Genomic DNA, 13668 nt, shown 5'->3' on the forward strand with positions numbered 1-13668 from the left:
AGAAAAGGTTGCGGAGTCTGTTGAAACGGAATACTCAAATTCCGCAGAAGGAATGTAATACCTTTGCTTACTGATATATTGCTATTATCTGTACATGTAAACATTTTCGAGACCTATAGATAATAGATACGTCCGAATCTTATCAGTCTGATGATTGCGAAATTGAAATGTAGAGCATGGTACGGGTAAATGTCTTACTAGGAGTGGAACAAAAACTAAAAGCATAATCATTAAATGAACAAAATTTGAAAAATTTAAGATTACTTCTCAATTGTTTAGTAATCCTATAACTGATCGTACGTAAATCAATAAACTTCACAAATATTGGAACAACATCTTTCATCAACTTTAATGCATCTATTGATGTAAATAAGGATTTTCAATCATTTCATCATCACCTGGCATTCGACAACTGCATTATTCGTGTAGTGATAGCGTTATAATGCACACTAGTAGCAACATTACAGATCGGCCAATGCATGTGATAACAACGATTGTCACAAGCTGCGTTTTTAGATATCAATTGAACAATGTCATTTGCATGTTTGGAATTTTATTATAAACTTTCGTCTGAAAATTTTAATAAGTTGTGAATGTATTAAGAATTCTTGCCGTTAACAGTGTGGGTATATTCATGGAGCCAAGGCCTACGAAACCCAAAACAAAATACTCTAGAAAATTAATATACTTGAACTCATCAACTCGGAGAAACCAGAATTTTCACAAAGCGGGGATCAACGTAACCACAGTTGAGTTAAAATAATAGAAGCATATCTTAATTGCTTATTCATAACTTTTTTCTCCACATTCTAATATCTAACGATAACACATTTGGTATCTTTTTTCCTTTTTATGGACTACACTGGCCAAGGGTGGGGGTTTTCAAGTTCCTTAGATTCTATACCAAACGGCTACATCACATAAACAAACACGAGTAACGCCTGTAGAAACCGAGGCCATCATGGTAGGTAGGTTTTCTCCAGCCTATAACCCAAGTTACAAATTCCCTTGCATGACCAATTTGTAATGAAAGACACGAGTATATTCTGCTGCAAATACAGCAGAGATTTTGAAAATTCGGGAGGTAATGTGGCGATCACCAGTTAAGCAATAGTTCGTGCGTCTGTATTGTTTGATCATCTGTCAGTGGCGACGATTGAATCGTTATTATGTCATCCTACCAACTGCTTTATCGTATTCATGTCTTCATCAGTAAAACTACTAAAAATTTCGTATTGTATCCGCTTCGGTCTAGACCCTGATCTCCTATTTTGTCTTCCATGTCTAAAGATGTAAAAACCGATTGTTACATAAATGTTTTGAAATTACCTAAGAAATAGGTTTTAAATGTTACTAACACTATTCTCAACTAATTGTTGCTATGTTAGTCAATAATACAAATAATTAAACAATGTGAAGACATGTTAAACATATTAATAACGTAAAAAATACTCATCTTCGTGTCTTACTAAATCGTACTATCCAGTTTTCGTTAGTATTTAGTGCAAATGATGCTTCGCAAGAAATGTAAAATGAAATACCATGTTTTAGTCATCCATAGATACTTACCGAACAGGAATGTTAAATTTTGAAAATATAAAATCAAAAAAAATGCACTTAACTAGCACTACATATGTTTTATTTTAAGACAATGTTAACATAGGATAATAAATTACTTGTTTAGATCTTGAACATAGTTTAATATAGGATACTACCGAACGTTAGTTCTTTTTAATAGCCTACATTTTTTCGGCATGCGATATTTGATAAATCCGTACAGGATAATCGTGAAAATATTTTCCACAATCTAATGATTGAATGAAACTTTCTTCCAAGCCACTTCTTTTAGTCTCTTATGCAAGTAACTATCTCCAGACTTTACCCCTTATATCTCCTTTGCCTTATACAATATCCGGCCAAAAAATAAAAACAGCTCGCTCATTTCAAATGAGCATTAGTGTTTATTTAGAGTTTTAGTCCCTATCGCATCTTCAATAGGGCCTAATTGAATTTCATATAAGGGGCGACGAGGAAAGTGACGTTAATGATGGAGTCTGAGGAATGGGTGATTTTTTATCTAAATCATCGAATTCGTCATTTTGATTCATTTTGAGTTCATTGAGCACCGAATTGAGCTTGTTCCATTCATCCATACGTGGTGTGGCCAAATTATCAGCCACATCGTAAACATAAATACGCCCAGCTTCATCACCAACAGTCACATGCAGACCCGATGGCGTCCATGAAACTCGATTTAATGCAGGTTGACCTTCAACTACAACTGATGCGGTCGGAACCTCAGTGTCCTGATTCAAGTTCCATAGATCCAGGCGACCACTACCATCAACTCCGGCAAATAGTGCTGGGTGGATAGGGGACCAAGCTACGTCCATCACATAGTCAGAGTTATCCTCAAATGAGTAAATAGGTTTGTTATCCTTTAAACTCCATAATTTTATGGTCCAATCAATAGAAGAAGTTAGGAACAAGTGTCCGAAGTCGGGTGACGATTGATTGTGATGCGCGGAAATGCCCGTTACTGGACCCAAATGCTTCTCATAGGTCTCTCCAATACCAGATCGATTTCCATGGCGACATGCTGAGTAAACGTAACCATCTTCACTGCCGAGAACGAAATTGTTGACTTCGTTGTGCGGGAACGCCATACACGTTACTGAAATTGCTTTCGATTGGCGCTGTTGTAACTCCAGAACGTCTTGTGGCTGTGATAACATATCCAAACTCCAAGAGCACATTTTACCGTCGGAGCTAATAGAAATTACGTTGTGCGCATTTTGTGTACCAACCATGGAAAGACAGTAGACCGGTTGCTATAAAAGATCAATATAAAATTCAGCGTCTACTTTACGATATATTGATAAATTTTCTTACCGTATGAGCATTCGTGCTAAGTGGTGTTCTTTGAATAGGTGTTCGTTTCTGTACTCGATTATCCCATAACACTATCTGACCAGAGTAAGTTCCTCCAAGAATTAAATTAGGGTGAAACTTTGCAAAACACGCTGACATTACAGCACTTTGACAATGAAACACTTCTTCCGGGGTGTGCTTTTTGAATTTTGTATTCCAGATTACTACAACACCATCAGGTTCATTAGGAGATTCTTCGTTGTTGTGATAGGAAGCAACCATTAGTTCTGGATGATGAGTTGACCAATCGAACGAAGTAACGCACCGATTTTTAGACCAACGATCACAGTAAAACGTTCGATTGAGAGATAATCGAGCAAGTGAGCGTTCATCACTGTACAGAAAATGTATATGAGAAGTTTTTCTAAAATTGAAACGTACAGTAAATCTTACTTTATATCATCAGTATCTCCGCCGCCAATGTAATCTGTATAAATATCAACCATTTCCGAGAGTGCACGTTCCATAACTTTCCCAGCTTTAAGTATGAATCGTTGGAAATCTTCTGATAGAATTATCATCTGTTTCTGTTCAGCAGAAAGCTCTTTAACTAGAAGAAATTATGAACAATGAGATTTATCACAAACTCCAATAAATATGCCATACCTTCTTTGACTTCATCCTTTTTCTGCTCTTGAGGAGTAATAGCTGGCGCCACTTCCTTGACCGTTGGTAGTCCATGCGGTAGAATTCCCGGTGGTAGTTTCGAATGGAAGCCATGATCGATATGAGTCAGGGAGTTTTCCTCATCATCACCTTGACCATCGCCAAAAGTAAGCACTGTATAAGTAAAACTAATCTTGCTCTAGACCTCTCGGAACTGAATATAATTATGCTACATCTACCCTAGCCGATCGAGGTTACCAAATAGTGTGTTAAGATTTCCAAGTGAGATGTCTAACAGGTTATATACAAAATATGAAAAACCAAAAGATGTGTTCATAAATTTATTACATTACAAGGAAAAAGACAACGTATTCTGCCATTCAGCTGATCGAAAATGCAAAAGTTTTTAGTCATATCATGAATGCATCGAGTATAGTGGAGATTTTATACCCTTTTTCAACAGATTTCTCAGACGTTTTTTAGCGGTGACCATTGTAATTGAATTATTGAATTATCAATTAATAATTTATGATTAAATAAAAAATCGTAAATAGTTGGTTATCAGCATAGAATGATTTATAAGACGCAGTCTAGCTGAGCACATAAGGTCAACTTTCATTCGTTCCAGTAAATTTACATTTACACCAAAATTTCTCGGTTTGAATTGAATATCGACTTTCGGATTGGTCTCAAATAAACAGTTTAATAGTGGGTAAGGATTAGGTTCTACATCATGAAAGAGTACACCAAAAACAGTATACTTCTAGATTCTCACAATTCATGAATGTGAAAAAGGGAAAAAAACAGTTTTTTTAAATTAAAGAACCAAATTGAGTTACGATTTTGTTTCCGACCATGAAAATGTATCATTGAATTATAGATCACTTTTCAAGATGCATTCGAATACAGCACTTTCCACATAAGAAAAGAATCGCAATTTGTTAGTTTCGACAAAGGTGCCGTAGATTCAAACCAGAACGCAATTAATTAAAACTGCAACTTGTTTCAAACAAATGTTGAGTGTTTCAGAAAAACATTTTTTGAATTAAACCAGAATTGTTGTTGCCATTATATTAACAAAAAATTGTAATTTTCATATTTTTTTACTGTGCGAACAATAAACAAACGGAATTTTAATCGATTAGAAATCCCTCTAGCGCTCAATAGACTCAACAGAGACATCATTCAGATAGCATCTGTTAAAATTTCATGACATTCGGTTCATTAGTATGTTAGTTATTGTAACTCTTCACTTTAGGAAAATTAGAAAAGATAAAAAAAGTAATTTAATGTGTTGATAAAACACTGTTGTTCAATGAAAAATACTGTGCAAACTAATTAATGTCTAGATAAACATTTTCCGAACTCTGCTGCAAGCAAATCAAACAGCAAATGTCGTCCGACTAACCTAGAATCGTCATCCTGTTGTTTTGGAAATCGTCTCAAAATTTCGAAACAATCAAAAAATGAAGTTTCATTCACAGAAATGTCGCGAATTTAGAATCCCTAACAAATTGAAACGATTGGTAAATCGAGTCCACTTGCGGAGACAGTCAAATTTTTTATTTAGAAAATGACGTTTAAATTGTTACATGATACTTTGTGACGATGGAGGGGGCATACATCGGACTGAAAAACTATGTTAAGAAAGTTGGATGTCACAATTTTGTCTGTGACAAAAATAATAGAAGATATAATGTTTAATAAGGAAAAGTTACGTCTTTCATCTCGATGACGGGGATGAACGCCATGGATTCGGGAATTATCAATCATCACCTTTGTATTTTCTGCTCGTAATCGTGTGTATTTCAGATTTGGAAATATTTTCCAGACTTAGAGAATGTATCCACTTAACGCAAATTAAGTTCAATAATTTGGAAAACCTATTTCACATGGTAAATTGGGCTATAATGAGTAGTTTTTATATAATCCGCATCCACTCAACAATAATAGCTCAACAAAGTACGAGTATGTATAGTAATAATTAACATTGTCGTATCCACTACCGTAACTCCAGCGCTGAGTATCCCTTGATAACGTTTCTGTTTGTAAATTATTAAGTTTTATAGCATTTGTACAATATAATCGAGGCATATTTGAGAGCTACAAACTACTAAAGAGACCTAGTTATAATATAGGCCAATGGACGTTCTAAGGTGTGAGTGACAGAAAATGGGACATAGAATAAGGAAGAAAAAAGCGATTCAAACATGATGCTGATTATTTACATATGGAAAACTAGGTTAGCTTTGTACATAACGGCTGAAATTGTTACATTTCTTAATTCATTGTGATATTACTTCAGTGTTTCACATTCCCATTAACCCACCGGTGAATATAATCTACAAGTACTCTAATTTCTCCACCCATTTTGGTTGTATTGAATCCGATTTGCTTTTGTCTGAAAACACATATCTGGTATTGACTGTATGATTGTATAGAAAACTCATGAAATGAAATTTGATCTCAAATGACACATAGCACATTAGTACATATTTCGATGATATGTAGGTTAGGTAGGTTATTGCCGTGTAGATTTTAATTAAACTGCAACAGAAAAGCTAAAAGACGTCGGTGAAGGAGGACATGGGAACCTGAACCCGATCAAGAGCAGCGTCTATTCCATTACACAATATCAAGTTTAAGACTAATTGAAAAATTTCAGTCAAAACCTTGATTCTGGAAATGTCAACGGCAAGTAGATACACATAAAAAACTTCAAACATAGTGCGATAGGAAAAAAATGAAAGATTGAAGAAAGTAGCAGTAAACAGAACAGAGAACGAAAAAACATTCACAAAATAGACATTCATTCAAAAATTAGCATATAAAATCGTAATCTCTAAAAAAATACATTACCGGTCGTGGTGTATAAAATACAAAAAGATATTTGTACAATTTTCTCTATACAAAGTGCAATTCTCCTGTTAACTCAAAACTGAAGCAAACTTACTGAGATGAAATAATTCAATTTAACTGAGCTAGCTATTCATACGAAAACACGATAAGTCATTCTCAATTGGTTTCATTACAGTATATAAACAAATGCTATTAAGCTCTATTTTTAGTATGACTAATTTGGATTAGTCATGTTAGAAAAACCTACCTGTAAACTCATCCTCCCATTCTAAACCAGGATTTAGATTGTATTCATCTTGAAACAGAAAGAAAGTCCAACTTTAACTGTATTGTCGTTAATTATGAACTGAAGGGTAAGTTATAGTTGAATATCGAAAGAAAGAAATTGTTTAGAAAAGGGGCGCAATGTAGTGCAAAACTCAACAATATTTAATAAAGTACCCTACTATAAGACGAAATTATGATCAAATTTCTGCTTCAACATTATCTCATTTTAACTATCTGATAACGCGACAGATAGCGAAATATATATTCTTGTTTTGTTTTTGAATGAATGGATAACAACAATGAATGTGATGAAATGATTAGGAAAAATATGCAGTTTGGCTTCATACACCGATGATACGAGAAATGCAAAGCTGAGAACGCAGCCAAAGTTATGAAATGGAAAATACCTTCATAACCAAATAATTGAGTGCGAAATAAGGCGTATTTTTGTACTCAAATTGGCGAGCCCTCTTCCGCAAAAGTGACCAACTACATATAAATTAATAGTACAACAAATAATGACACATGCAACAACATAAAACGAATGAACCAGCTATCTGGACTCGTAACGCACTGACTTGTTTTGGACTGATTTCAACATGTCTATTTATATATGAAAAAATATTACTACTCCTGTTGGTAACACAGTTACCTCTAGTTCGAAAAACCAGCCTTTAAAATCCCTATCCTGTATCGATTTGGAGTGTGCAAATTTCGAACAACCCTTCTTCATTCAGATTGGGTAATTCTCTTTAGTCGAACCATAAAATCATTTTACTTATATGGGCCAACTTTGCCGCTTCAACCGTAAGGAGCAATATCATTGATTTCAATCAATATAAATTTCTACACCAACAAACTATAAAGTAATAGTATCATTATTATTAATATCGTCTATTTATACCCCGTTTTAACATAATAGTGATTGTTCGCCGGCTGTATTGAGTATTGTTCCAAGTTGGAATTGAAGAAAATCATCGATATTTTTCTCGGCATAGATTTTACAAAACAAAATGTAGTTGTTTTCCCAACGCATGGAACATTAACTGATCAAACATTAGTAATGTAAGAAACTTGATCAATTAATCGGTTATATTAGTTAATCGGTTATATTTATCACAACAAACCATTGGTTATTGGTAAAAAAAAAATTATTATCGCGACAACTAATCAGAAAAATAAACCTCAAAACAAACGCTGTTTATTTCGCATTTACTATCAATGTGTGCCAGTCATTAGCATGCAGTGCGTATTTGATGGATGATACATCAGATAATCTGAATAATACGTATGAATTATGAAAAATAAATATCATATAATATTTTAAGAAATAATAAGTACTAACAATTGATAATAAACGCTATTCTAATATCCGATTTTTTCTTCAGGTACGGTCGACTTTAAAGAAAGAAAACTTCCCGAATTAGAACAGGTTTTCTAAAACGCCACAACGGATCAAAATAAAAAAAATAAGTCAAGTCAGATTTGTCCTAAATATTGTGTTCAGATCACACATTGTTAAGCTTTTTTCAATGAAATAACTTTTGTTTGAGATAATTAAAAAAAATTATCGATAAATTAGCAGAACATGCCTTCACAGAATAGAAGTCCAAAACATGAGACGAATCGAGAATCATCCTTTAGTCTTTTAATTCATTGCTGTCCAAATGAAAGTACAAAAACCTTGAATTATTTACCAAAATAACTTAACTAAAATTTCTAATTAATTTGCGAAAAGAACCCTCATTTTTTCATCATTCCGTACCCTGTATAATCCAGCTACGATAATATAGTACATGACCAATTATTTACAGGATATTGAAACTAATTTTACAGCATCTACTAAAACGAACTTTGACTGCGTTCAAAGCATTCTGCAGGATGGTAAATATTAAAATTTATTTGCGTGTATGTTTAATTAAAACCATGCGGGTGTGCTTTCGACGAAACCGAATTGAACGTTTTCAATTTTGGATGACGACCGACAACGACAGATTCATTTGAACAATGAAACTACATAACTATCATTGATCATATCGAAAATAAACAAGCCATGTAGAAAAATAATGGGTGGAGAAATTAAACTGAACTTTGTATTTTAGAACCAACAAATGCGGAGTTTTTAAAACTTTAGCTAATTAAATACTAAGTAAACTAAACAACGAATTAGATAAACGATATATCAAAGCTGACGTACAGCAAACATATACGTTGATTGAAAAAAGTAAATGAGACAGTGACAGTTTGTACGCAATGAGAAATTCTATCGTGATTATTAATGAAGGGTGAAAAAAATGGTTATCGTTGCATGGAAGATGGCCTAAAAAATTAGCAGTTTCGGATCCAGATCTTCCAAGCAGCGTTGGTCCATTTATGTTAGACTGGAAAACTCGAAAATCTAACACTTACCGTAATAGTCAGTCGCATGGGCTGCAAAGGTGAGGCCGGTAAAGGAATAAAATTAGAATTATTAGCATTTGAAACTTAAACATATAGCACAATTATATCGAGCAATTACATAGCATATTCGTGTACGCGTTGTAGATATGCATAAGATGGAGATTTTTCATTTTCAAATTAAATCATTTTGAAACACCTATTGAAGCTGCTATCTGATAGGCGAGGAGCTTCCAATCAGGATGAACACAACAAACAACAAAGCGATATATCGTTGAGCTAAGTGTTAACTGTGTCTATCCAATCGAAAAAGTTGGTCAAGATCACAAATGCGATACTAACTTGGTCGAGTGACACCAGGCGGAAAATGGAAAAATCTCCATCTTGCACAATGAACCAGTGTTATATGTGATTTCTGATTGATAATAAAGCGAATATGTCAATATTTATAGAATTTGGACTAATGGTACATATATGAATAGATTCTTATCGAATAGATTTCTAATAGATCTTCTACATATACATGGGTTTTTCTGATAGCTTGTAATAGATACAGTAACTGGGACATTGGTATTTTGATTACCTTTACGCGGTCTCCACCAATCCTCCATATATCCTGACAGAGGTGAGGAATGGCAAGAAAAAACTGTATTTGTTATTTTATTTTAATTACTGCACTATATTCAATATTTTTTATGTTTTGCACGGAAAATATATTCAAGATGGACAACGAAATCAATCATAAAATCCATTCTCATTACAATCAAAACGCTGGTTTGCTTTTTGAATAGTTGCAGCTAAACAATTTTTTAGAAAGCAAATACAGTGTTCTACTAATCGATTGCTCTAGACCTTTACATAAGTGAATACAATTACTCATTCGAGCTGTTATTTTATTTTTCGTTTACTTTCTTGCAACGTTTAGTAGAATATTATAGTTCTAATCAACGACTTCCGATCTGTTCAGTAAATTTAAAGAAAAACTACCCATTTGGTTGTTTTCTGATCTAATTTACCGAGTTTCTCAAGACTGCTATTTATCATTTTACCCTCGAAGACAGCGTATCGAACAAAGACAGTAGATCTCACTCAACCTAATGGTTTTCGTATATAAGATGCCTACTGGAGCTGAGATGAATGAGGAAATTGTTATGAATAGCTGAAGTGAAAGTTCTGAAGAATTTCTCCTCCATACTATACGATAAACTTATGGAATGCATTTATATTCTTTGTCTAAAAATCAGAGCTCGTTCTTATGACTTTCGAAGATTATTTTTGTGACCAACGATCTTTGAAATGCATAAGATCAAATTTATCAAATAAATTCAAACTCACAACGGATATGAATAAACGCTTACATGCTTCAAAAATGATGTTCAAGCCTCAACAAATATCTTATTACCGACATTTTGCCATGGTTTCGAAATAATCAATTAAAAATATCCACAACCTGAAAGTTTTTTCGAGACCATTTTGAATTGAATTTACCAACATGTTTTTTATTACGTTTTCTATATCTCGTGCATACGACATTTTGACATATACGAAAATTAACGCTAGCATGCACGCACCGAGCCTTGCTATCTTATTTCACGTTTAAACGGATTTATTCTTTGAACGTAGAAAAAAAATAATCAAATATAAAACGCTGGATTTAAAATACCATTTCGTAATTCAGTTGATTTACAAACTATGCAGTTAAGGGAAGATAGCATGATAATACTTTGGTCCTATGAACATAGTGGAACATGCTTTCATAAAAAAACTGAATTGTACAGCCACATCCACAAAAATTGTTTCATAAGTAGCTTAGCCCGGTGAGCATAATCGTGTGCTAATCCTTTCATATATTAGTAAATTTTGAAAAAAAAATATGAAGTTCCATTTCTCCATACGAAATCAACAAGTGGAATGCTAGTGATATATAGAAAGGTATTTGAATTTGAAATATGCTATAGACATATACTGCTAACGATAAACTGTAAACTTACCATCTCGTTCGTGACCACCCGTGCTGGTCGTTTGCGTCTGTTTTGAATAAACAACGGTTTCTTTCGGTGGAATGTTGGTTGCTTGAACCGATACTAGACTCAAATTGATAGGTTTCTTCCGATAACTGTGAAATCACAAGTAAGATTAATTGTTTAACTTATTTTTAAGATAACATACTTTTGTCCGTTTAAACTTGGTTGTAAACTAGCATCTGGAGTATGATTTGCAGAATGATCCGACGTTGCTGAATTCACTGACGATAATGACGAAAGTACTTCGGATACGGGAGCAACTCCGAGCGACGAAAGCATTTCATCCAGATCTCTGAAAACATGAATAGCACAAAATATAAAGAAAAAACTTATAAAAATTTACGTACTTTCGAGTGTTGCTTTCCGGGTGACCTAATTTTCCTGCCGCTTCCTCAAGGTCCTTCATTTCTTTTTCTTTTTGGCGACGTTCTTTCTCCTCTCGGAGGGCCTGTAATTTGGCCTTTTTTCGCACCAATTCTGCTTTTCTGTCCATTCTTGATAATTTGCTAAATTGCTCTAACTTCTCCAGCTTTCCTCTTTATTGAAAATCGCATACCGCACCAAATGTTATCGCCAAATATGTAAGGCAGACGAATAAAAAAAATGATGACGTCATTTTCTGATCATATCGATTTTTCACTTTGCGAAATGAAGTGTTAACATCTGTTTTATACTATCAAACAGAACTTCTTCGTTGTTCGATATTAATAGCGAAATCTACAAATCATGTTTCAAATAAAAAATATTGATGCGGAATAATAAAAACTGAGATACTGAAGACACGCAACGGAATGCAAGCAAATGGGCAGTGGCTCAACAAAGCTACTTGAGTATCGTTGTTAATATTGGCAATATTTACATATTTTTAACACCAAATGCACCAATGAAACGATTGAGTAGTTATTATAGGGTTAGTTGAACAACTGGAAGTCCAAAGAAAATTATTTTTTACCAAAGCGGAGAAGAAAAACTATAGCACTCGGCTACAGTACACTTGAACCTCTTTTAACACGAAGACGAATATTTTATAGTGATCCAATCCGCACAATGTAGTACAATTTCAGGTATCCACAAATCAAATAGAAGCTCTTGGATTGGTATGCGTGAAATATTTTATACACGGTAAGTATCGGATATTTATTTTTGAGTAAAAACACACTCATCAAAATCGGTTTGTACGATGCGGTACACTGTCAAAGGTACATTATCAGAGTGACAATGTACTTTAATGAAATATCGATGAAATTGGAATCACTGGAAATCGGAATACAACCAGAGATGCCAGATGTGCAGATTTGTCTGTAAATCTGCAGATTTCGGGTATAGTGCTGCAGACATTTTTTGTTGTGCAGACTTTTCAAAATCGAGTTTTTCGCAGACTTTCGTCCAAATTTTCTTCTTCTTCATCTCTTCTTCTTCTCTCTGGTCGAAGCTGTTTCTGACAGCTTCTGCTTGTGGCCCGGAAACGATAACCATATGGCCAGTTAGTTATTCAACGTCTCATACCTGTGACGGTTGCGTGACGTTTTGTTTGCTGGTTTAGTTTAATTGTACTGTTTACACATTTTTACACATTTAATTTAGCTTGTCGAATAAATTTCAGTAATTCCTTGTAATACTTCATATTTTTGGATTTGAATAAATCATGTAGGCATTTGAATTGAAAATCGAAATGAAAATTGGATCTGAATGTTCCGAAACTCGGGCAATTCATTATTAGATGTTCGGATGTTTCCTGCTCTTCGCATATTTCGCAATCACCGGATTCCAATACTTTCATCTTTGCCAGCCAGTACCTAGAGAAATCATGTCCAAATTTACAGACTTTTGAAATTGCCGCGACCTTTTTTTTTGCTCGCCAAGTCAGTTTTGCGTGTAATACCTAATAGAGAAATTGCTGCTAGCATGGCATACTTGCTGACTGTCGATTCTTTTTCACATTTACAGACTTTTGAAACCCTGTCTGCAGATATTAGAAATTTTAACCTGGCATCTCTGAATACAACATAACCATGGATACGAATTGTTCTTGTTGTGGATGCTGTTTACTTACCATTTCAACATGAGTGCCTGATTTTACATCCGATGTTCTCAACATTGAAAATTAACTGTAATTATTATCGACACATAAGATACAAATAGATTTAGAAAATACTCAATCTCTTAATCTCCCACTTCTTCAGTTTGTTACCCTCCGCTGACAATCAAACTACCGTCCTACCCGTTTGTTACTACCTGTCTCTTCCCGTTTTTACCCGTTGACAATAAGACATTTCGTATAAAAGGAGCAGCATTACAGCATTCTTTCGAACAAACTTATAAAACCGATACACTGAAGAAGGATGTAAATAACATTCCGAAATACGCGCATCTGTATTGTAACGTTTGTTATGCTTCATTAAAGCATAGTGACTGTGAAAATGTAATAACGTGACAGTGAAATAGTGGAATTAAATGGTACATAAATAGTGCAACTATTGAACTGTAAGTATTTATAAAAACCTGTTATAATCCACCTAGTGGTGTAATGATGCCTTTCTCATGTACATATAATATTGTGGTATTCTATTCAAAATTTTTCTCT

General features: G+C 34.1%; 1 protein-coding gene across 12 annotated transcripts; it reads right to left on the reverse strand.

The window, feature by feature from the left end:
• Positions 1-1617: 1617 nt before the first annotated feature.
• Positions 1618-12157, reverse strand: LOC131425164 (cytoplasmic dynein 1 intermediate chain). Of its 12 annotated transcripts, XM_058586800.1 has the most exons (12): positions 12077-12136; positions 11944-12007; positions 11432-11620; positions 11230-11376; positions 11052-11176; positions 9644-9706; positions 9073-9093; positions 6644-6691; positions 3538-3687; positions 3325-3481; positions 2893-3265; positions 1618-2831 (listed from the first exon to the last, which is right to left on the reverse strand). In XM_058586800.1, exons 3-12 carry the CDS (start codon positions 11575-11577, stop codon positions 2013-2015), a joined length of 2049 nt encoding a protein of 682 aa, XP_058442783.1. In that variant the 5' UTR covers positions 11578-11620; positions 11944-12007; positions 12077-12136; the 3' UTR covers positions 1618-2012. The 12 variants fall into 12 exon arrangements, with proteins under 12 accessions (XP_058442783.1, XP_058442782.1, XP_058442792.1 ...); XM_058586799.1 differs by lacking the exon at positions 11944-12007 and having other exon boundaries at positions 12037-12157; XM_058586809.1 differs by having other exon boundaries at positions 3538-3711; positions 9644-9676; positions 11944-12101.
• Between the last annotated feature and the right edge of the window lie 1511 nt (positions 12158-13668).

This window comes from Malaya genurostris, chromosome 1, assembly GCF_030247185.1.
Source record: "Malaya genurostris strain Urasoe2022 chromosome 1, Malgen_1.1, whole genome shotgun sequence".
Classification (NCBI taxonomy): Eukaryota; Metazoa; Arthropoda; class Insecta; order Diptera; family Culicidae; genus Malaya; species Malaya genurostris.